At 44.0% G+C, this 24582-nt stretch overlaps 1 protein-coding gene across 7 annotated transcripts; it reads right to left on the bottom strand.

Moving 5' to 3' along the window:
- LOC139411442 (ubiquitin specific peptidase 47) lies at positions 1–23745 on the bottom strand. 7 transcript variants are annotated; one of them, XM_071157820.1, is made up of 30 exons: positions 23460–23728; positions 20185–20244; positions 18121–18315; positions 17359–17472; positions 17052–17205; positions 15207–15303; positions 14950–15095; positions 14659–14738; positions 14377–14397; positions 12274–12423; positions 11941–12036; positions 11638–11790; positions 11231–11389; positions 10933–11064; positions 10685–10761; positions 10198–10253; positions 9893–10005; positions 9668–9775; positions 9224–9431; positions 9013–9128; positions 8731–8850; positions 7793–8591; positions 5517–5692; positions 3659–3739; positions 3363–3478; positions 2733–2851; positions 2278–2408; positions 1928–1975; positions 1677–1807; positions 1–1582 (listed from the first exon to the last, which is right to left on the bottom strand). In XM_071157820.1, the coding sequence occupies exons 1-30, from the start codon at positions 23502–23504 to the stop codon at positions 1408–1410; spliced, it is 4176 nt and encodes a 1391-aa protein (XP_071013921.1). In that variant the 5' UTR covers positions 23505–23728; the 3' UTR covers positions 1–1407. The 7 variants fall into 7 exon arrangements, with proteins under 7 accessions (XP_071013921.1, XP_071013919.1, XP_071013923.1 ...); XM_071157818.1 differs by having other exon boundaries at positions 14377–14394; positions 23460–23710; XM_071157822.1 differs by lacking the exon at positions 20185–20244 and having other exon boundaries at positions 23460–23745.
- Between the last annotated feature and the right edge of the window lie 837 nt (positions 23746–24582).

The raw sequence follows: 24582 nt of genomic DNA on the forward strand, positions 1-24582 counted from the left end.
TTATGAAAAAAACATTTTAATTTCATTCTAAAATCACCTTAACTATGTTCACACAAGATTTAAACCTCAAAACAAAGAAACAAATTATTTTATTGGCATTTCTACTGTGAACAACTTGTGTCAGGCAGCATTAGAAGCCCAGAGGAGCTCTGCTGGGCCCTGCAGTGTGGAGACCCAGTCAGCTGGTCCAGTAGGGTCTATGCCCTCTGGTCTCAGTCTATGAGAAGCAGCAGCAGGTATATATTGCCCCCAACCATCTCCCAAAACCACTGAGGGCTCCCGCCCCTCAAGCAATCAGCATGCACGTGGCCTCGACAGACACGCACACCATTCACATCGTGCAGAAATAAAAACGACAGAGGAAATAAACATGTTTCTAAATTAACATAAGGTTAAATACAGACAAAATGTTTTTAATGTGTGCCAGAGGTCACTCACAATAACATCAAAATAATTTACATTGAACAAAATGATGAGCGCCTTAACGTAGTCTACTTGGTGGTCTAGTTGCCATTTCCTTGGTAATTGGAAGACTAACACATATCAGTGAATCAGGAGGAAATGGCAGAGGCTGAGCTCCTATAAAGCGAAGGGGGTGGAGCAGCAGTAAGAGGAGTTTCCACAGTGATGCACACTGTGGCATTCTGGGAAAACAGCATAAACGTCAGCAAACTTAAAAAATGACCACTTTATAGAATCAGAGATACAGAGGTCATTCAAATGTTGAGTGTGAACTACGTATCAATTTGCCAAAGATGATAAACTGCAGTTTGGATTAAAGAAGACAAAGAAACTGGAAGAAAACTGAAAGTGAGTTTGTTGTTGTAGATACTCTTGGCTTTATACTCACAGTCTCTAAAGTGGGTGGGTGGGACGAGCATCGCTCTAGCCTGGTAAAATTTCAAATGTGGAGAATTTGAACCAGGTACATGTTCACAGATGGGTCAGGTAGTCTCTTGCTAGTCTGCATAACAGAGGGGGAGAGCGAGAAACCAAGTGCTAGAGGGAGATGAGGAGAAATAAAGTGTCGCAGAGAAGAGAGGAAACAGAAAGACATTTCTTTCCCCCTGGCTACACAGCTCTACTCTGATCGTGCACCCATGTCTGGAACATTTCCATTAAATTGATTTGTCGGTATGGTATTTTTTATTTTTTAATTGAATAGCTTTTGCACTTCCCTTTAAACTTCACAGTACAATAAACTATAGTGCACAATATGATTTCTGAGCCACTCTTTCCCCTAGAGCTCAGATGGGAGGACGAAAGAGGGCGTGAAACGCACTGCTCTGGTGACGTCGTCGAGTCAACGTGGGGCCCCACGCCAGACAGGGTCCCCTGGCCGGGCCAAGCTACACTGCAGCAGGCAGGCAGGCCAGCCAGCTAACTGGGACGGGCCTCAGATGGGCCTCAGTCCTGCCCCGGGTCCTTGACCGGGCCCCCATCCAGGTAGATCTTAAGGGCCTTCTCCTTACGAGGTGAGTAACTGACCCGGTGGCCAGTCTTCAGCAGCCGGCTGCTCTCCTTCTTCATCAGCTCATTGCGTTCATCTTCCGACTGTTCCATAGGCTCCTCTGTGCTGTCCCTGAAACACCAGAGCACAAGCTGTGAGACTTTCTGCAGAATATACCTATATTGAACCAAATATCTGCAGTTTTCCCTGAACATGAGGGGTTTACCTGTAGAAGACCACAGCACCATCATCACAGATGTACAGAGGCCACACATTCAGAGTGGACACTTTAGGGTTCCAGTCCAGATCCTGATGGATCTCCAAAACCGAAATATCACAAGGAAATGTTCCACGCCCCTGCAGGAGACAATCAGGATGCCAGTCAGTAAACTGGGAAACATTTCAGGAAATTAAGTGGAGTGAATCAATGCAAGAGCAAAAAATAAATCCTTACAGTGTCAAAAACGGTTTACCTACCTTGGCAAACTCCAGGTTTTCAAGAGGAATACCACTTATTTCACTGAGCTGGAGAGAGAGAATTGATGTCACAAATGGCCTTTTAAATATTAATTTAGCATGCCCTATAATTTACCTTGCAACATCTACTTATGCATCTCAAAGTCTAGAGGCTGATGTTATATACTGTGATGTGAAAAGTTACAGTGCATCTCACTACTCCCAAGTGGTGCATCAGACCCAGTGATGTTGCTGGGAGCAGCACTTAGTGGGTAAGACAATCCCAGTGCTGCCTTGCAATCCAGTGTGTATGTGGCCTCAGACATGTACAAGGCCTGGCACCGACATTCAGTATGTGAATACACACACACCTTTTCCTTGAGTTCCTCCACACTGCTGCTCTCCAGAACCACTTCCTGGAAGGGCTCCAGCTTCATTTGGGCGGGGGTCCAGCGGCGGGTGAGCACAGCCAGCTGGGACATGGACTTCATCTTCTCCGGTCCTGGAAAGGGGCAGGAGAGGAGGGTTGGGGCTGGCTGAGCACACACACCCACTGTCTCTGTCTGCCTCTCTTTCGCTCTCTCACAAGTGATACTCATTCAGAGGAGAGACAATTCAGTTCTACAGGTTTTTTTCCCCTTTTACAGAAGTAATTATGTTAAATCTTCCTCTAAAACCATTTTTACGTGACCTAATATAGGCTTTTGATATAAAAGCAGTAATATATTTGAGTGTAAGTTTGTCTCTATTCAGGCTATGATGACCATGAGGCGATTTACAAATGGCTCTGAAGAGAGTAGTCGAAACAATAGCAAACCAGTATTACCATCTAGAACCTCCAGAAAGACCTCCCAGTTACTGGAGATGTTGATGTCCTCCTCATAGACGTGGTAGTCCAGAAACACTGTCCCTGGGTTCTTCCACGTCTTCTTCCTGAGACGGAACCTGACCCCACATACAATTAGGATTCAACAACACTTCTAGCAATAAGCATCAGCTGTGAGTCAGTGCTTTAAAAAGTCACTCACAGTACCCATCCATAAGAGAACAAAGGTGCCCATGATATTTTGAAGTGAGAGGATCTACAGCAGGTAGCCTAACGGTTAAGAGCATTTGTCCAGTAACCGAAAGGTCACTGGTTTGAATCCCCGCGCTGACTAGGTGAAAACTCTGTTGATGTGCCTTTGAGCAAGGCACTTACTTACGCCTGGTAAATTACTAGAGACTTTGACATTCTGATTGTATCACCACAAAGACAACTGTGGAACCTTTTACAGTCAAGTAGTCAGTGCCAACAAATGCTTTCATAAGAAAATATGTAGGTAAGGGATTCAAGTGTATAATAGTTGATGTATGGTTGGATGTGTGCCCATACATTCATGTGCATTAGATTGTGTACATAGATCATCTTAGATATGCAGATTAGATGTTTTTAAGTGTGTAAGGTGGAACCCACTTGTCGATGTTGAGGTCCAGCTTGCATTGGTCTTTCAGCTGAGGCATTAGCTCCTCTTTGGACTGTTTCACAGTCATGCCCTTAGCAAACACTGTGTCCACAAGGAACTTACAGGGCTGGGGAGGAGAGACACACACACACACTTAAGCATGAAACACAATGACATATACAACTGTCACATAATACAAATCCATCAGTGACACACCTACAGGCTGCTGTTAAGTAAGGAAATTGCACAACACCGAATAACAATCACTTCTGTGTCTGAAGAAACATCAGCACATCCCGGTCCTTACCTCTGTATCATTCACTAATAGCTGGTACACTTTCACCCGATACTCGCCCTTCTTCAGTGCTCTGCCTAATCGAATGGTTATCTGTAAGAAGACCAAGAGGAGCGTCATGGATCAGATATACACACACATATACACACATATACAGTGCCTTGCGAAAGTATTCGGCCCCCTTGAACTTTGCGACCTTTTGCCAAATTTCAGGCTTCAAACATAAAGATATAAAACTGTATTTTTTTGTGAAGAAACAACAACAAGTGGGACACAATCATGAAGTGGAACAACATTTATTGGACATTTCAAACTTTTTTAACAAATCAAAAACTGAAAAATTGGGCGTGCAAAATTATTCAGCCCCTTTACTTTCAGTGCAGCAAACTCTCTCCAGAAGTTCAGTGAGGATCTCTGAATGATCCAATGTTGACCTAAATGACTAATGATGATAAATACAATCCACCTGTGTGTAATCAAGTCTCCGTATAAATGCACCTGCACTGTGATAGTCTCAGAGGTCCGTTAAAAGCGCAGAGAGCATCATGAAGAACAAGAAACACACCAGGCAGGTCCGAGATACTGTTGTGAAGAAGTTTAAAGCCGGATTTGGATACAAAAAGATTTCCCAAGCTTTAAACATCCCAAGGAGCACTGTGCAAGCGATAATATTGAAATGGAAGGAGTATCAGACCACTGCAAATCTACCAAGACCTGGCCGTCCCTCTAAACTTTCAGCTCATACAAGGAGAAGACTGATCAGAGATGCAGCCAAGAGGCCCATGATCACTCTGGATGAACTGCAGAGATCTACAGCTGAGGTGGGAGACTCTGTCCATAGGACAACAATCAGTCGTATATTGCACAAATCTGGCCTTTATGGAAGAGTGGCAAGAAGAAAGCCATTTCTTAAAGATATCCATAAAAAGTGTTGTTTAAAGTTTGCCACAAGCCACCTGGGAGACACACCAAACATGTGGAAGAAGGTGCTCTGGTCAGATGAAACCAAAATTGAACTTTTTGGCAACAATGCAAAACGTTATGTTTGGCGTAAAAGCAACACAACTGAACACACCATCCCCACTGTCAAACATGGTGGTGGCAGCATCATGGTTTGGGCCTGCTTTTCTTCAGCAGGGACAGGGAAGATGGTTAAAATTGATGGGAAGATGGATGGAGCCAAATACAGGACCATTCTGGAAGAAAACCTGATGGAGTCTGCAAAAGACCTGAGACTGGGACGGAGATTTGTCTTCCAACAAGACAATGATCCAAAACATAAAGCAAAATCTACAATGGAATGGTTCAAAAATAAACATATCCAGGTGTTAGAATGGCCAAGTCAAAGTCCAGACCTGAATCCAATCGAGAATCTGTGGAAAGAACTGAAAACTGCTGTTCACAAATGCTCTCCATCCAACCTCACTAAGCTCGAGCTGTTTTGCAAGGAGGAATGGGAAAAAATGTCAAGTCTCTCGATGTGCAAAACTGATAGAGACATACCCCAAGCGACTTACAACTGTAATCGCAGCAAAAGGTGGCGCTACAAAGTATTAACTTAAGGGGGCTGAATAATTTTGCACGCCCAATTTTTCAGTTTTTGATTTGTTAAAAAAGTTTGAAATATCCAATAAATGGCGTTCCACTTCATGATTGTGTCCCACTTGTTGTTAATTCTTCAAAAAAATACAGCTTTATATCTTTATGTTTGAAGCCTGAAATGTGGCAAAAGGTCGCAAAGTTCAAGGGGGCCGAATACTTTCGCAAGGCACTGTACATATTTATATATATATTTACAAACACACACACCATTATCTTTTGAGAAGAGTCATGGTGTTTTGAAAGGGGCAGATAGTGAGACGCTACGGACCTTGTTGTCGTCAGAGAAGGAGGAGAGGGTCTCGTTGAGCCGTACACTCTCAAACTCCTGGTTGTTGGCGTAGACGCGGAACACTTTGAACTGGGTAGAGGTGACCCCCACGAAAGGCTCCAGGTTCTGTTTGAATGCTGACAGAGTTATCCTCTTATCCACGTGGACCAGTACACCTGACAGGCAAACAGCACCAAAACATAAGTTTCAATTAGTTGGAACAAACTAATCATATAACAGTAAATAAATACTACATGTGGATTTTGTTCTAAGACCATCTAAACCAGTGTTTCTTAACCCCCAAGGTGTTGCTCACCGGTCTGTCAGATAACTGACATGAGTGCTTATCTTAAATGAACCCATTCACATTTTATAATTTAAATGAAATAAAAACCTTAAAAAACGACTTCAGCATATGCATTTTGAAATATACTTAAAAATTAAATTGTTTAAAAGCATATAGTATTGATATTTAAGCCGAAATATATAATTCATGACTCAACTCAATGTTGTTTGTGAACTACAGCCATTTCTGTATCGTACTATATTTATTCTTTGGACAAGTGTTGCTGTTTTTTTGTTGTCAACACCCACCACCTAGAGTATATACAATACTCGCTGATTTAATGGAGATTGGAGAGTCATTGTACAGCGTTCTCCCGCTCTCAGATCTTAAACTTCAAATCTTACTTTACAGCGCAAGCCAATCCAATGTAAGTCAATGGAGAGTGAGGCCTGCTACATCATTCTCCCTCTCTCTCACAAGCAGGGGGACACACATACCACAGACATACACACATGCAGGTGTGCATGGATGTCTCATGGTAGGGTATGGAAACTAATCTTTGAGCACTTTCTGACCTCTTCTACCATGGACAAACATGTATGGAAGGTGTCCTTCAAATCAAAATGTTTTAAATTCATATGAACGATCCACACTTATTTACAAAATAACAATTTTACAGTTCCCACAAACTAAACTTTCAAATAAACCAGTTAGGACATCAGACTAAACAAGATTAGCTTCAAAGACCTGCATTTGTAAATACATTTAGAACAGTTGGACTTTCCCACCAGCTGTTTGAGCGGGCGCATGGGTGTGCAAGCGTGTGAATGTCTGTGGTGTGTACACATGTGAGATTGTGAGAGAAAGAGGGAGGGGTGTCGTCACTTGAGTGGGTTGAGTCACTAACGTGATCTTCCTGTCCGGGTTGCCCCCCCCCCGGGTTGCCCTAGGACCATGCCTCAGGACTACCTGGACTGATGACTTCTTGCTGTCCCCAGTCCACCTGGCCGTGCTGCTGAGCCAGTTTCAACTGTTCTGCCTGCTGCTATGGAACCCTGACCTGTTCACCGGACATACTACCTGACACAGACCTGCTTTTTTCAACTCTCTAGAGACAGCAGGAGCGGTAGAGATACTCTGAATGATCGGCTATGAAAACCCAACTGACATTTACTCCTGAGGTGCTGACCTGTTGCACCCTCGACAACTACTGTGATTATTATTATTTGATCATGCTGGTCATTTATGAACATTTGAACATCTTGGCCATGTTCTGTTATAATCTCCACCCGTTCACAGCCAGAAGAGGACTGGCCACCCCTCATAGCCTGGTTCCTCTCTAGGTTTCTTCCTAGGTTCTGGTCTTTCTAGGGAGTTTTTCCTAGCCACCGTGCTTCTACACCTGCATTGCTTGCTGTTTGGGGTTTTAGGCTGGGTTTCTGTACAGCACTTTGTGACATCAGCTGATGTAAGAAGGGCTTAATAAATACATTTGATTGATTGAATGTTGTAGCAGGCCTCACTCTCCATTGACCTGCATTGGATTTGCTTATAATCTAGGAGTGAGTGGATTTCTTTAGAGATATCTCCTACACACACACACACACACACACACACACACACACACACACACACACACACACACACACTATATATACACACAAAAAAAATATTAAGATTTGATCATTTGAACATGTATTTACAGGACTTGATTAATGAAATTAGTAAAAAAAACTAACCCCATTTGTCCAAAGATTAAATATAGTACAATATCAAACTCTCACATCGTAGACAAACTCTTCAGATATGTCCATCAGTAAACTCAGATAACATGTCTGCCAAAGGAAATGATACCCATTCATCTCTAATGGAAATGTTAGGGGAGGGAGACTATAGTTTCCCGAGCCCCATTACAGAAAAGGTTGAGAAACACTTTGTACAATCGAAATCATTGCTGAGTACAGAATCATCATACAGAGAGAAGACGTACATTTCTGGCCTCCTTCCCCAGAGCCGTCCTCCTGTGCATACGGCTCTGCTCTGAAGTAGAGGTAATAGGATTCTGCCTTGCTCTTCCCGTTCTCGTCATACTCGCTGTCCGTGCCACTGTCCTCCTCGGCTGTGTCCCACGTCTCTTTCTTGCCCTCGTTGGCCTTGGAGCGGCGGCTGCTGGTGATGCTGTGTGAGTCCAGGCCGTTGGCCAGTTGGATGGGGCCGCTGTCGGCGTTGCACAGCGTGTCACTGCTGTGGCTGGAGCTCAGGATGTCACTGTCCACTGAGCTCGTGCTGCGGTCGTTGTTCACCTCAGAGTCTGAGCGCTCCTCCCCAGGGAACTGGGTTTCCGGGTCAGAGTAGGCCCCTCCGCTGGCCGCCCGGATCCGGTTCTCCAGCTCTCGGTTGTCGACTGCAACAACAGCAGATACGGAGGAGGAGTCTGGTTCCTGAGAGGGTGAGGGGGACTCGATGTGCTCGAAGTCGCTGGTGTCTGAGCTCTTCTGGCTGTCACTGGTGCTGGAGCCCTGCTGCTGCTGGAGGGACAGGTTCTTCAGCTTCTCTGTGCTCTCCTCCAGGATGGCCTCTACGGAATTCCTGTTGTCCTTTGACCCCTCAGAGCACTCCTCAGTGTCACCACCAACTTTTTGGCAAATAGTTCGGTTGGTGCCGGGGGATTGCACAGGCAGCGAGACAAACAGGCGGATTGTGTTCCCATGGCGATCCAGTAGTTTCCACAAGAGGGAATCAGTGAAGGTGACCTGGTGATCTGGGGATTCAGAGCTTTCCACAAAAACCTAAGAGAAACCAGAGAATGGACAAATTAGATGTGTGTTACATCTGAGATCAAAGCACTGCTGAAAAATGTTTACAGATACACAACATTAAACACAGCAGACCCAAGCTGGAAAGGACAATAATAAAGTGGAGTGCGACCTTGTTGCTCCTGAAGAAACCCTCTGCTTTCAGTGTCTTATTGGGCACGTAGAGAAGCCGAAGGTCATTATAGCAGCGCTCCAGGACGACACGCATGGTTTCGGCTGAGAGCTCTGTGGCCTTTTAACAATACAATACACACACCGGAGAGATAATTCACCAAAGATCCCAAAACAAATACGGGCAGATTTTATGGTCTTACAAGTATAGACTGTATCAGGCTGGATTAGACTGGATTAGATAGAAATGAAGAATTAAAGAGGAGTGTCTGAACTAACTTACCTGTGCAATGAGCTGCTTGAACTCAGTGATTGACTGGTTTAGATAGGCCCTGATGCTGACGGGAGGGGCGATAGTGTCCGTCTTCAGATCCACCACGTGAACCTTCACCATCACCTCTACAGAGACACACACAAACAACTCACTTCTGAAAAGGCTAAAAGAGTTGCTAGTTATAGTATTATATTTTAAGTCTTGAATGTGTTTTACTGACCTCCAGGTTTGTATGGCTGGAAGACTTGTTCAGCTCTGCGGGTCTCCAGCAGCAGGTCAAACATGTAGGACGACTTGACCCCGCCCAGCAGCAGCCCCATGGGGGTGTCGTCCTCGCCCTCGTACGAACGCTCCAGGTACTCATGGAACTCATCGTACTTGACCAGGCGACAGCAGTCCAGCGGGACCACCCCATCCAGTTCCATGAGCTAGGGGGCAGAATGGGTGGCCAAAGACACACACACATCCAATTGCTAATAGACACATAAGAGAATGTTTTGAGGCTTCTCTTGGCCATTGCGACCCCCATTTTAATCTTAGAACCATGTCTATCCTTGGACCACTCTCTATTCTGACACCGACCGCTGGCTGGTATGCACTGCAGCTGCTGAGTGAGATTAGCTTTCAATGCTTTCCTCCGCGTTTAGCTTCCACTCTGACGTACCTTGTAGGCCATCTCTGTTGCCTCTCTGAGCGTCTTGTCCTTGTGCACTTCCAGCTTGTTCTCCATCATAGCCATCATCTTCACCGGATGCATGCAGAACAGCTTGATCTGACAGAGAAATACAGAGCAATTAACAACAATACAACCGCTGTGAAAAACAACAGAACATTCAGTCAAATGACCGACACCGTTGCCCATGGGAAAGTCCACAGGAGGAGGATGTACCTTGCAGGTATTGCGCTCGATCTCCCTCTGTCTTTTCTCCTGCTCCTCAGACTCCTTCTCCCTCTGGACCAGATGCTTTATGTGCTCAGGGAAGTCATCACAATCCAGATACTCTGCAGTGGTAACAACACGGCCCATCAGTCAAGAGATCACCATAACTAACTGGGGGTCTAAGTCATTGAGAGAGACTTGGAAAGTAGATTGTTATACCCACATATGTAACTTAATACAGTTTAACAGTCATTTTAGAAATGTAAAAGCAAACTTGATAATGGAACTAGACTTGATTAATACGTTTCCCTTACTTGCATTCCTTGAGGGGTCTTTCAACCTATAAATCAGCATATACGCATTCGTAGAGCTGTTGGAACAGAAAAACATCTTATTAAATGCAAATGGAGTAAAGGAAAATGAGTAGCCAAATAGAGTTCCATCTTCCTTTCCAAACACATGAAAGAACAGTGCATTACGTAAAAGCTCAGTTATCAACAGGGCTTTGTCCTAGCCTGAATAACAACCCTCTTGTTTTTCTCCCAGGGAGACTTCAATAAAATGTAGCACACTAAGTAAAAAAGCCCCAGTTCATCCCTATTAAAGCTTCCTCTGGTATTGAACGTTGCGGTGTGTGAAGTGAACAGATACTGGTAATGTTCTGGCCATGTATGCATGCATTAGTAGGTACATACAATGAGATTGTAAGAGGGGAGAGCCAGGCATGGGAGTGAGATGTGTTCAGGGACATATTGATTTCAGATCAATCCAGAGATTGACAGAGACAGGAGCTCCACTGACCTGGCAAAGGCACTGGAGTAATAGCCTCTGCTCCCCGAGGACCCTCCATATGTTTTCCTGATGTCTTCCTGGGTGATCTATAGAAGGACACACACACAGGACAACCACCATTGTGTTTCTGACAACTGTCAATAGAATGTTACAATGACAGGCGTCAATTTCTTAAGTCTATTTAAAGCGTAGGTCGAGTTGTTTTGTCTAGTATTACATGCATAGTAAACATAAGTTATTTGAAGACTGAGAATAACCTTGCTGACGTGCTGGTCGTTGAAACTGTACCACTGGCCATCGCTGAAGGACTTAATGCAGGCATAGTAGTGGCCACCTGCAGCGCTGCCCGAATGGACCATGACCGAGAACAGCTCAAAGGTCAATGAACTCTGGAGACGAGACAGGGGAAGGAGAGACAATTATCTAACAATTAAATCTAATGACAGCAGATTGCTCTACATGCAAACAGACCAGGATGGGCTATAAGACACAGAGTACGGATGCTAGAGTGTAAGGACGGTTTGTGTGGTATTACATAGTGTTGAGGCTGGGTACCTTTGGCTTCAGGACCCTCTCAGTACTGCTGGCGCTGTCCAGGCAGATGCCCTCATCAACACCGTCGTCTGCCGAGAAGTCGTTGCTCATCTGGTCACTGTGGCAACTACCTTCATTCTCTGCCCCGCTGTCAGTGCAGCTCTCCGTTTGAGGAGATTTCTATGAGAGCGGGCATTGATCAAAAACAAAGAGCAGGATGGAAAGAGAGAGAAAGCAGACAGAGCTCAGGTATCAGTTACACTCATGAATTAATGATGACATTGAAATGACTAAATACATGAAACATAATCGAAAATCTAATTTGAGTGGACCTGAACGCCTGGCACTATTCCACCCTGGGCCTGATATCATTATTCTATCTAGACTATAAAACACATAGGAGGCCACACTGGGCTGGTGTGTCTCACCTCGTCCTCCACGTCAATGAAAGGACCCATGTCCAGCTCCTCAGGGAAGGACATGCGGTCGTTGAGTTTGATGCGGTGCATAGTGGTGTAGTCAAAGTCAAAACGCTTCAGCTGCAAAGTCAACAGGTAGGGAAAGTGCAGAAACCTCAGCCCCTGTGGAGGGAGGACAAAGGGCATGGGTCAGAACACAAATGGCCAGACCAGTGACGACCTTCACTCAACATCCTCCCCAATCAGTTCTCCCTTGACCCAAAGGGAAGTGTGGTCTTCAACATCAACAAGATCACTAGTCTGTATACTCACCTTACGGGCATCACATTTTTTCTTGCAGCGCTCACAGAAATACTGGTTGGCCCCATCCAGAGTCTCTGGCTGGACGAAGGCCTGCAGAGCCTCCTCCTGTTTCAGTGAGTCACAAAGGCACTGTATCAGTAACAACTCTAACCACATCTACGTCACATTACACTGTCTTACTATTAAAAGTCTTAGGAAAATGCAGGAGCATACAGCAGGGTCCGTGTCTGCGTGGTGAACACAAATGACCATCATAGCTTTGATCTCCTCACACACTTGGATTAATACTTCTATAGTCATGAAGGGTAGAGACATAAGAGATGGTGGCAGAGAGACACGCACCACGCTGCCATAAGCCTGGCTGGCCGCAAAGGGTCTGATGACCAGAGGGATGTCCAGGTAGGTGTCGATCCTCCAGCTCTCATAGCCACACTCCAGACAGCGCACATAGTCCTTCAGCTTCCCCTGGTACAGCTGGTTAATCAGGTCAGCCTGAGGGGGGACACAACACCAGGGAGTCAGGCCCGAGAAGTCAACACTCACATGTATCTCTCAGAACTCTGAAACATGCTCTTCACTGCTCACACAGTACATACTACTCACACAACCTCAACTCTATGCCAGCGCAATAATAACGTAAACTCCCCAAAGACAATGACCTGGCTCCTCTCCAAGAGTCAACACATTTCACTAAATATGTGACTGCAACAGCAGGCCCATTACCTGTTAAATAGGGCCTTATGCAGTCAGAGACCAATTGGTCCAAGTGTTGGATGTTAATGGAAAACTGGAGATTAGCTGTGGGGTCCCACAGGGGAGCGACCTTGGTCCACTGCTCTTCCTACTGTACATTAACGATGTGAAATCAGCCTGCTCTTGTAAATTGTTTTTGTACGCGGATGACTCTTCTCAATTGGTTTCCCAAAAGAACAAAGCCTGAGAGATCCTTAGTGCAGAGTTATTCAATATTACTAAATGGCTTTGACAAACATTCTCTGCATCTTAGAAAAACAGAATTCATTTTATTTGGTTCCAGAGTAACGCTTGCAAGGTTCCCTGGTTTTAGTGTCAAAGTGGGAAACTCAGAGGTTACACCAAAAACATCAAATTCACACCCAAGGTGATAGGTACCAGACCTGTGAGATTATGTTTAACAAAAATAAACCCCAAAATGTAATTCTTAGCTAGACCTCAAAATGGCTTGATATTGACACCCTGAAGAGTCTGGCAGGTAAGCTAGTTCAGTGTCACTGATTATGTGTGCTCATCATGGTTCACCAGCAGCCACAAACATCTAAACAATAATTTAGGAATTAAACACTTTTTATTCTAAAGAACAAGCCACAGACCAGCTGAAACAAGCTTGTTAGAATTTTATTTTAACTCTACCGGCCCTCGTACTCATCTGGGGGTCGAGCATTTTAAGCAGCTAGGCTGGCTGTGTGTGTAAAAATTAATTGTATTAATTGAACTTGGTCTGGTAAGGTCCACAGAATTATCACTGACTCGGTCCTCACGTACTTATCCAATTGCTTATTTTGTTAGAGATGCCCACCAGCATAATACCTGTGCCAGAGACTCAAATAATCACCTTTTTAAAATGTAAGAGTATATCAGGTAAGAACCCTTTTTTATATTCCGGCACTGTTGAGTGGAACTACCACAGCAACAATAACATCAAATAAAATGTAAAAAGTTGGCTAATGATTTAAAAGTAGAAAACATTTTCATGTCTGTATAGCTGGAATGTTTCTACCCTGAATGTACAAAACATTAAAAACATCTGCTCTTTCACTGACCAGGTGAAAGCTATGATCCCTTATTGATGTCACTTGTGAAATCCACTTCTTCAAAATCAGTGTAGATGAAAGGGAGGAGACAGGTAAAAGAAGGATTTTTAAGCCTTGAGACATGGACTGTGTGTGTGCACAGAGGGTGTATAGAGGGCGTATAGGCAAGACAATAAATGTAAGTGCCGTTGAATGAGGTATGGTACTAGGTGCACAGATTTATGTCAAGAACTGCAATGCTGCTGGGTTTTTCACACTCAACAGTTTCTCATGTATATCAAGAATGGTCCACCACCCAAAGGACAGTCAGCCAACTTGACAACTGTGAGAAGCATTGGAGTCAACATGGGCCCGCATCCCTGTGGAACGAGTTTGACAACTTGTAGAGTCCATAACCCGATGAATTGAGGCTGTTCTGAGGGTAAAAGTGGGTGCACCTCAATACTAGGAAGGCATTCTTAATATTCTGTACACTCGGTGCATGTCAACAACACCCCCCCCTCCCAAAATAAAACCAATTGGGACCACAGAAATAAATCTGACTTTATTGTGCAATCCCAATCACGTTTTTTGTATGCATATAATATGTAATTTGTTATATGACAAAATCAAACAAACAGTTGAAAAAAACAATAATAGAAATTCAAATAAGTACCGTAAGTGGAGAAAACTGCTGCTGGGGACACAAATATAGCAAATATCAAAATGGGACTTTGATTAACCACAATGATAATGCAGAGCATTCTTTACAAATACAGCTAAACGCAGGAGCTCACGTACCAAACTCCTGAGATCAGAAAAAGCTAACCCTCAGCCTTACTGGCACTTTCTCCCCTTCCTACAGAAGGCCCTTTGATCTGGGTCTTGGGGAGGCCCCTCATTGGCTCCCTGGATTAGTGTTTAGACAAGTGTTTTAGGGTTCACTTTTCTTTCATACCTGCTCTGTCTGCTTCCATTTCTGCTCCAGGGCATCAAACATGACCCTACACAGCTCCTGGACATCATGCTGCTGCCAGGCTACAAAACACAGATACGCAGACACCACAGAAGAGAAAACACACACAGATCAGTTAAGACACAGCAAACTGTGTGACAAAACACACAGTACCCCTTCCCCACACTCTTCCAGTTCCTTCATCAAAACATCAGAAGAGGTTGAGCCTGGGCCACTCCTGGTTACAGGGATGCCTGGCGGGGGTTGTCTAGAAGTAGCAGTGTGACAGCCCACCTTCGCTGCTGTCCCAGCCGAAGCTGCGGGTCACGTCAGTGGTCTCGATGGCCCTCTTCTTACTGGTCTGCAGCAGCAAAAACAGCCTCTGTAGCTGGTAAGGGATGCTGGTGACCGGGTCTTCCTCCGACTCCTCAAATTCCCAGCTGGAGGGAACAGTGGACAAGTAGAAAATAGTTTTAGGACAACACTCTTCCCATTAAATACAGTTGTTTAGTAAAACAATCACAAAGAGCTTCATGAGAACAGGTACTTACTTGTACAGTGCGTTTCTGAACTCCGGGGTCATAAACAGAGTTTGTAGAAGGCTGTTCAAATAGCAGGTCATGGCCTGGTTCACCAAACCCACATATCCTGCAGAGGGGGAAAAAGACATGAAATTAAATGTTATTTGTCACATGCACCAAATACAACAGGTATTCCACCTTACAGTGGAATGCTGACTCACAAGCCCTTAACCAACAATAATCAGATAAGTAAAGAAATAAAACAAATCATTAAAACACAGAAGTAAAATAACAATAGTGAGGCTTTATACAGGGGGTACTGGTACAGAGTCAATGTGCAGGAGCTACGGTTAGTCGAGGTAATATGTACATGTAGGTAGAGTTAGTGACTGCATAGATAAACAGAGTAGCAGCAGCGTAAGGGTGGGGGGGGGGGGGGGGGTAGCCATTTGATTAGCTATTCAGGAGTCATATGGCTTGGGGGTAGAAGCTGTTAAGAAATCTTTTGGACCTAGACTTGCCGCACCGGTACCACTTGCAGTGTGGTAGCAGAGAGAACAGTTTATGACTAGGGTGGCTGGAGTCTTTGACCATTTTTAGGGCCTTCCTCTGACACCGCGTGGTATAGAGGTCCTGGATGGCAGGAAGCTTGGCCCCAGTGATATACTAGGCCGTGCACACTACCCTCTGTAGTGCCTTCCGGTCGGAGGCCAAGCAGTTGCCATACCAGGCAGTGATGCAACCACGGTGCAGCTGTAGAACTTTTTGAGAATCTGAGGACCCATGCCAAATTCTTAGCTTAGTGATGAGCTTTGAGGGCACTAAGGTGTTGAATGCTGAGCTGTAGTCAATTAATAGCATTCTCACATGTGTTCCTTTTGTCTAGCTGGGGAAGGGCAGTGTGAAGTGCAATAGAGATTGCATCTATGGATCTACTATCTATGGATCTGCTGAGATGGTATGCAAATTGGAATGGGTCTAGGGTTTCTGGGATAATAGAGTTGATGCGAGCCATGACCAGCCTTTCAAAGCACTTCATGGCTACAGACGTGAGTGCTAAGGCTCAGAAGTCATTTAGGTAGGTTACCTTAGTGTTCTTGGGCACAGGGACTATGGTGGTCTGCTTGAAACATGTTGGTATTACAGACTCAGACAGGGAGAGGCTGAAAATGTCAGTGAAGGCACTTGCCAGTTTGTCAGCGCCTGCTCAGAATACACGTCCTTGTAATCCGTCTGGCCCTGCGGCCTTGTGAATGTTGATCTGTTTGAAGGTCTTACATCAGCTGCGGAAAGCGTGAGCACAGTCTTCCGGAACAGCTGATGCTCTCATGCATGTTTCAGTGTTACTTGCCTCGAAGCGAGCATAGAAGTAATTTAGCTCATCTGGTAGGCTTGTGTCACTGGGTAGCTCGCGGCTGTGCTTCCCTTTGTAGTCTAATAGTTTGCAAGCCCTGCCACATCCGACGAGCATCGGAGCCGGTGTAGTATGATTTAATCTTAGTCCTGAATTGACGCTTTGATGATTCGATGGAGGGCATAGCGGGATTTCTTATAAGCTTCCGGGTTATAGTCCCGCTCCTTGATAGCGGCAGCTCTACCCTTTAGCTCAGTGCGGGTTTTGCCTGTAATCAATGGCTTCTGGTTGGGGTATGTACGTACAGTCACTGTGGGGACGACGTCATCAATGGACTTATTGATGAAGCCAGTGACTGATGTGGCGTACTCCTCAATGCCATCGGAAGAATCCTGGAACATATTCCAGTCTGTGCTAGCAAAACAGTCCTGTAGCTTAGCATCTGCTTCATTAAGTGAGTGGTCAGGGGGGTTACGTAAAAGGAAGTGAGGTCAAGTCTATGCTGTTGACAGAGGGTGTACCTGTGTCAGACTTGTTGAGGATGGAGGAGTAGGAATAGCTGGGGCTGCTGTAGTCGCTGCTGCAGCCCACCGTGCCATCTCTGGGCAGCGGGCCGATGAAGCGCTCCTGGGAGCTGTCATCCAGACCACTGCTGCCCGCTGTCCCCGACTCATCCTACACAAAGGAGAATTAAGCTTCAGCTTATAGGTAGGTACCACTAGTCTACCAAGAACGAACTGCATGCAATCCCTCCTTCAGGGGAATGCCTTAGGCATGCTGGTATTCATTAAAACCATTAACTTAATTTTATCTTCCCCACTCACTCACCGACGCAATCTGAGGCTGTTCTCCGTCCTTGTCTGTGAGCTGGAGGAAGTTCCTCTTCCCGGGCTCGAACCCAGACTCAGTGAGGGACATCTCACTGCTGGGATCCAGCGACCCCTAGGGGAGAACAGAAAAATAAAAAAAAACACCCTTCAGTTTGGACAGGCAGGTCTGAGCATGAAAAAATTATTGCAGACGCAAACAAAATAAAACTAGGATTTGAGAGAAAAATATCAGTAGATCCCCACAATACAACCCAACATAATCAACCTGTCAAATCAAATTGGTTCCCATTGAATTCAGAATGAGAATCCTCCCCATGTTGATCAGTCAAAAGATGAGCTTTTAGGACCAGCTGGGGGAGCATGCTATGAAGCAGCAGTGTTTACCCCTGTTATGTTGGCGGGTGAGGAGGGGTGGGGGGGGGGGGGGAAAGAGTAGCCAGCTATGGAAATAGAGCTTAATCCACTGACCTACTCGTGAGAACTCCAGCCTCAGATTACTTCAGGGACAGGAAAGATAGACTGGCGTACATTCAAACAAAGCCATTTACACCTGATGGGGAGGATCCAAACAGCACCATTTCAAGCCGTTGGTCATTGAGTGCAGCTCAGTAGAACAGCTGACATAGAGTAGACAGTGTAGCCATGTGTGGAGGAGCAAACAACGGACGTGTTGGAGGAGTTTGGTCTATGTAAACCCCCCCCAATCAGGATCCAATGAAGGGACCTGGGATCATAACGTTGTCTTAGGACACAGACTCACCATGTCCCCGGTCTTGCCCCATGCCAGGTCAAAGGTGCCGTTCACATAGCTCGCCTTGTGGGCCACATCCTCAAAGAGTTTGGAGAGAGTAGTGGAGGCTGGCAGGTTGAGGGTGAGCCTCTCGTTGACCGTCTTAGCATTGGTAGTGTCCTGGACTATGCACAGCACTCTGGGCTCCTCTGACGCATTCTCTATCTGTAGAATACAGGACACATACAAACACCTTGAGCGCAGATCACACATCTCCATTCAGTTTTCTACTTCATGACAAAATGTTAAAACAAAACGTTATCAGCAGCTTATTTGCATGCATTCAGGGAGCTGAGCGATTTGACTACAGTCAGTGGTTAGGGCATTCTCCTACTCACACATGAATGTCATAACTAGAGGTCGACCGATTAATCGGAATGGCCGATTAATTAGGGCCGATTTCAAGTTTTCATAACAATCGGAAATCGTTATTTTTGGGCGGCAAATTTGCAGATTTTTTTTATTTAACTAGGCAAGTTAGTTAAGAACACATTCTTATTTTCAATGACAGCCTAGGAACGGTAGGTTAACTGCCTTGTTCAGGGGCAGAACGACAGATTTTCACCTTGTCAGCTCGGGGGATCCAATATTACACCATTACAGTTAACGAGTCCAACGCAATAACGACCTACCTCTCTCTCGTTGCACTCCACAAGGAGACTGCCTGTTACGCGAATGCAGTAGGCCAAGGTAAGTTACTAGCTAGTATTAAACTTATCTTATAAAAAACAATCACTCATAATCACTAGTTAACTACACATGGTTGATGATATTACTAGATATTATCTAGCTTGTCCTGCGCAACGCAACGTATAATCTGACTGAGCATTCAAGCATCTAAGTATTGAGCAGTGGTAGACAGAAGCAGGCGAGTAAACATTCATTCAAACAGCACTTTTGTGCGTTTTGCCAGCAGCTTTTCGTTGTGCATCAAGCATTGCACTGTTTATGACTTCAAGCCTATCAACTCCCGAGATGAGGCTGGTGTAACGAAATGAAATGGCTGGCTCTTTAGCGCGCGCTAATAGCGTTTCAAATGTCACTCGCTCTGAGCCTGTGGTTGTTTCCCTTGCTCTGCATGGGTAACGCTGCTTCGAGGGTGGCTGTTGTCGTTGTGCTTCTGGTTCGAGCCCAGGGAGGAGCGAGGAGAGGGACGGAAGCTATACTGTTACACTGGCAATACTAAAGTGCCTATAAGAACATTCAATAGTCAAAGGTTAATGAAATGCAAATGGTAGAAAGGGAAATAGTCCTATAACTACAACCTAAAACTTTTTACCTGGGAATATTGAAGACTCATGTTAAAAGGAACCACCAGCAGGAACCATCATATGTTCTCATGTTCTGAGCAAGGAACTTACACATTAGCTTTCTTACATGGCACATATTGCACTTTCACCTCCAACACTTTGTTTTTACATTATTTAAACCAAATTGAACATGTTTCATTATTTATTTGAGGCTAAATTGATTTTATTGATGTATTATATTAAATTAAAATAAGTGTTCATTCAGTATTGTTGTAATTGTCATTATTACAAATAAAAATTGTCCGATTAATCGGTATCGGCTTTTTTTGTCCTCCAATAAATCGGTATCGGCATTGAAAAATCATAGTCGGTCGAGACCTCTAGCTTATTGTGACCTTTAATTGTCCACAATTCTAATCCATGTGTGTGGTGTGTTGACATTTGTCAAATGTTTTCCTAATCCAATAACCTTTTGTATTTTCCTAAAGGATTAAAATGGGTCATCCCCAAACAAAAATTATTATGGTCAGTTTATTTAACCTACATGCGTAGCCTGTGTGTCATGTTGGGCTGGTGTTACTGCCATTTTGGTGAACAAAACTGGCCCTCACTCAATCAGCCCTCTGTTCTAGTTAATATTTTGTTATGGTCTAGGCACAGTGACCAGCTGGTATTAGGTTGGCTAAACATTCAGGACCGCAAAAACCGGAGGCTCCATGCAGTCATCAGCAAACCCAACACAGTAAGCTGCACACAGTCACTCCACTCGACTAGGAGGGACTACCTGAGAAAACCTCTTCTTCATCTCATTGAAAATACTCTGCCTGCAACTCCAAAACATACCCTAATGGACACATAGGGAGGAGGGGTGAAAAACACATAAAAGATTAAAACAGTGCAAACAGCTGTTACCGAGAAGGGAAACAGTTACGCAACATGCTAGAGTTTCTCTATGTATCCACAAGCACACCGGCTCAGACGAACTAATTTGGAATGGCACGCTTTCAATTCACTTCTAAAGACCACCAGTAATATACTGTAGGTATTATTAAAACCACAGACAGAACAAGTGACCATCCTAAAGTAACTATGTGAAGCTGGTGATCTTGGCAAAATCTGTCAGGCCGATGACACAAACAAGCCGCAGATGTCAACACACACACACACACACACACACACACGTGAATTATCAGATTAGGGGTATTTATAATCACAGATAATGTTGCAAGGCGCTGACATGCAGCCGTAGGTTCAACAGAGCCCAGACAATCGCACTACACAGAACAGATATGAGAATCTAGGCTAAGTGACAAACACAGTAGAATTATTACTTATCTAAAACCAGAGTTATTAGTCTGGATTTCTGTTAAATCATTATTGATCCAGTCAGGTGACCCTGAAAAACATCTTCCTGCCAACAGGGCAAATTACAGCAAACAAACACCCTGCATCAGTAGGCCTACAGCAACACTAACTCTGTTGATGAGCCTTCAGAAGGTGAGAGAACAACCTGGTCTATAGTCACTGGCTGGCAGAAAACCCTGAATTTCAGCAGAACTTCAGTCTCCTTTTCAAGTCAGTCGAGTCTGTAAGAAACATTTTTCTTCAATCCAGATGACAATATGGGAGAAAAAAAGTGGATCTTTACTTCCTGGTTTTACAGTAGCACCTGAGGTCTAATGACTTCCTGAAACAGATACTGAAACTTTTCTATGCATGTTGTTTCTCGAGAACTGACCATTGCATGAAGGGAAAGTAAGAGAGGGCTTGTTAACCGTAACCGGTTTGGGGATTTGGTTTTTAAAAGAACATTTAGGCCTAACGTGAGTTGTCATGGGAATTACATTGCATTAACATGCATTTGCACATCTGACAAACATTTAACATTACCCTGAAAGAAGAACCATACTAGGGACATTTTATGAAAAGTCTGAAACTTAAGTTTACCAAATCAAGGAAAAACAAACATGACAATGAACGTAAATACAATAGCCCTTACACAGTATTAAATGTCCTGTTATCTCCTAGGAAAGCCTGCTCCCGAAATGGAGCTATGCAAAGGCCACCACCACAGAGGAAATTAAATGAGCATTTGAAGCTAGCTTACATAACCTTAGAGAATAAAAGAGACTTGAAGACCTTGTTGTACTTGATGAAACAGGAACAATTTTATAACAATACATCAGTAGGTGTGCATATGCCCAATGCCAGATTGAGAACTAAGTCTAACCTCAGAGGCCGAAAACACCCTCCACCCGCTGACTCATCCCACTGCACACAACTTCTGTCAAGCGCTTTAACAGAAGCTAGCAGGTGGCTCTGCAAAGTTTAAACCAACCAGTTCCCCCTGGACAACGCAAAAGTAGGCTGGAGTGACTAATGTGAAGCTACTGATTCAAATACTGACTATTGCCTTCATTAGTTGGACAATGACATCTTTAAACTGAGTTTTGGTTCTGTCAAAAAAACTATTTCAAGTCGCCTAACCTGTTCCAGTTCAAATTGAGACAAATTAAAGAATAGTTATCTTGCTTAGTTAATGGATAACGAAGCCGATTCTCCATTATTTTACACATTACATCCAACTGAAAAACGAGTTCTAGCCATGCTCAAATGCAGAGTGACAGCAGCCCAGGCAGCAATGTGCGTAAGGTTGGAGATTGTCATCAGCATCCGGACGTGGAGCCCTGAATAGAGCTGAAATAATGGGTTCAGCCGCATGACTAGGGGGATGGAGAGAGGACCGATCGAGGCGTCGCTGAGCACAGTGGCTTGGACCTTCAGCACTGGGAACACTTGATTATTGAGAGAGGCTGTCCAGAGCAGATTAAAACTAGAGTAAATTCAATTTTAAAGAAATGTATCATCCTACTGAGGTCAACATTCCAGTCTCAGCCCTAATACCAGCCTAAACAGAGTCTCAACACTCCTTGTCTTTATCCTTGATCTGCAATTATGTTATTTCTCAGCTAGATGGATTCACATTTCGATAGTAATATAAGATTTGGATTGTGTGATGATTATAGTATCATTTTCAAAAGGTGGGAAATCCATTAACACAATGTCAAATGGCAATGTAATTATTTCTAATTGCAATGAAAGGAGGCAGTTCACTGACTACAGGCCTGGAACTTTTCTACAGCCCCTGGCACGATAGCTCAGCCAAAACAGTGGCCGGATTAGCTACAATAAATCTTCGTGTGGAAATTGTGGATACAAAAACAACCCTATGAAATGTAAATAAGGAGATACTGACACAAAAACGTTTAGATTGTTAACTATTAACAGTTAGACCTAATTGTATGAAGCAAAGGAGGGTATTGTAGTATTACTAGTTAATGTTAGCTAGTTAAATTACACTGAACATATAATATTATCACAGCTAACTAATAACAAAATGTTTGTATAATATATATCATAGTTAATTAACGTTAGCTATGAAACCAAAATGTTGTCGTTTGAGACTGATGTTTAGAAAAATATATAACCAGCTGGCTAGCTCTCGCTAACTGGCTAGCTAACGTTGACAGCAATAAGGACTCCATTGTTTACCCGATCTGAAACTAGCAAGGTAGCTAGTCATCAACAACCTCGTCCAGCTGGCTAGTTTGCCTTTGCTTTGACAAGCTAGCCAGCTACAAGATAACGTTACCAGCACCTCAAAGCAATGTCTAACGACATTATGATAAAGCTAGCCACAACCAAAAACTAGCAAATAATACTCTACAATTTTATTTTTCCCCATGTAGCTAGCACTGTTGTCCACCAGTTTCCTAATTAAACGTTACTACGCCTTTTTGAGCGAAACAATCGGGTTTAAAGCTACAGTATCTCGCTAAGGTTAGCATGCTAGCAACCTTTGCTAACTAGCTAGATGAAAGCTAACGTTAGTTAGCCAACTCGATCATTGCGGTTTTAAGCGTCAGTAGATAATGCCACCAACTACTTTTCTGTGCTAACTTCTAAAAAATTGCTTGTATCATTGACTGTCATAAGAATTATTACTAAGGGCCCGTTGTTGCCAGAACCCCGTTCTGTAACTGGCTATGATAATCTCACCTCTTTTGGTACGAGCTGGTTCTCTTCGCTGGGCACCATTTCCATTTGTGTGACAATTTATACAGCCATCTACCCGCGCTCGATGTCAACAGGAAAACTTTACGACGGTGAACAAAAACATAATGTGTTTTTTCAACCCGAGGGTCTGTACAACTAAACTGAAACTAATAAAAACTTGTATGAAACTGATATAGGATAGTTTCTGTTACACCACCTAAGCACAACACACAGCTATCAATGGGGAGGAAATGGACAGCCTTCAGTTTCCCGAGATTCCAGAGAAGGTATCATCGTCACATCCTTAAACATCTCTGATGTTACTGATAACCTACGTACTTAGAGCAAGTCTGTAGGGAATGTACGTACAGGTAACTGCCAAAATTAAAGTAAACACTTGAGTAAATTACTGATATAAAGTATATTGAAAGCAGGTGCTTCCACACAGATGTGGTTCCTGACTCCCCGTCATGCTTAGGGTAATGCATAAAAATGCTGGGCAGGCCATTATTTTGGCTGCCATGGCTATCCCCCATAGGATGACAATGCTCCTGCCACAGAGCACAAGTGGTCACTGAATGGTTTGATGAGTATGAAAACGATGTAAGCCAGGGTCATCTCAGTCACCAGATCGCAACCCAATTGAACACTTGTAGGAGATTCTGGAGTGGCGCCTGAGACAGAATTTTCCACCACCATCAACAAAACACCAAATTATGGAATTTCCCGTGGAAGAATGGTGTTGCATCCCTCCAATAGACTTCCAGATACTTGTGGAATCTATGCCAAGGTGAATTGAAGCTGTCCTGGCTCGTGGTTGCCTAACACCCTGTTAAGACACTTTGTTTGGTGTTTCCTTTATTTTGGCAGTTACCTGTATGTATGTAGGCCTATGTATGGATGTAACTTTGTCTGTCTGTCAGTTATGGACAATATCACAGATTGGAATAGAATCTACTGTAAGGTCTAGTCCTGTACCAATCATTGAGTGGCATATTTTGGTATGCATAACAGTGTGCCCTATCTACTCATTATTTTAAAATAACTATTAAACAATGAACACATTAACAATACTTTTTGCAAGTGGCAGTACAGAAGGGAATTGTTTACCTAGAATTTCAACTTC

Source organism: Oncorhynchus clarkii, chromosome 6, assembly GCF_045791955.1.
Source record: "Oncorhynchus clarkii lewisi isolate Uvic-CL-2024 chromosome 6, UVic_Ocla_1.0, whole genome shotgun sequence".
In the NCBI taxonomy this organism is placed as follows: domain Eukaryota; kingdom Metazoa; phylum Chordata; class Actinopteri; order Salmoniformes; family Salmonidae; genus Oncorhynchus; species Oncorhynchus clarkii.

Bases quoted from the DNA above. Each gene is read 5' to 3' on its own strand.
- LOC139411442 (XM_071157820.1), bottom strand. From the start codon at position 23,504: ATGGAAATGGTGCCCAGCGAAGAGAACCAGCTCGTACCAAAAGAG. The intron at 12,424-14,376 runs GTACTTATTTGA...GTCCCCCCTCAG, and splicing joins AGCAGTTTTCTCCACTTACG to GCTGACCTGATTAACCAGCT. The intron at 12,037-12,273 runs GTGCGTGTCTCT...TCACTGAAACAG, and splicing joins GCCAGGCTTATGGCAGCGTG to GAGGAGGCTCTGCAGGCCTT.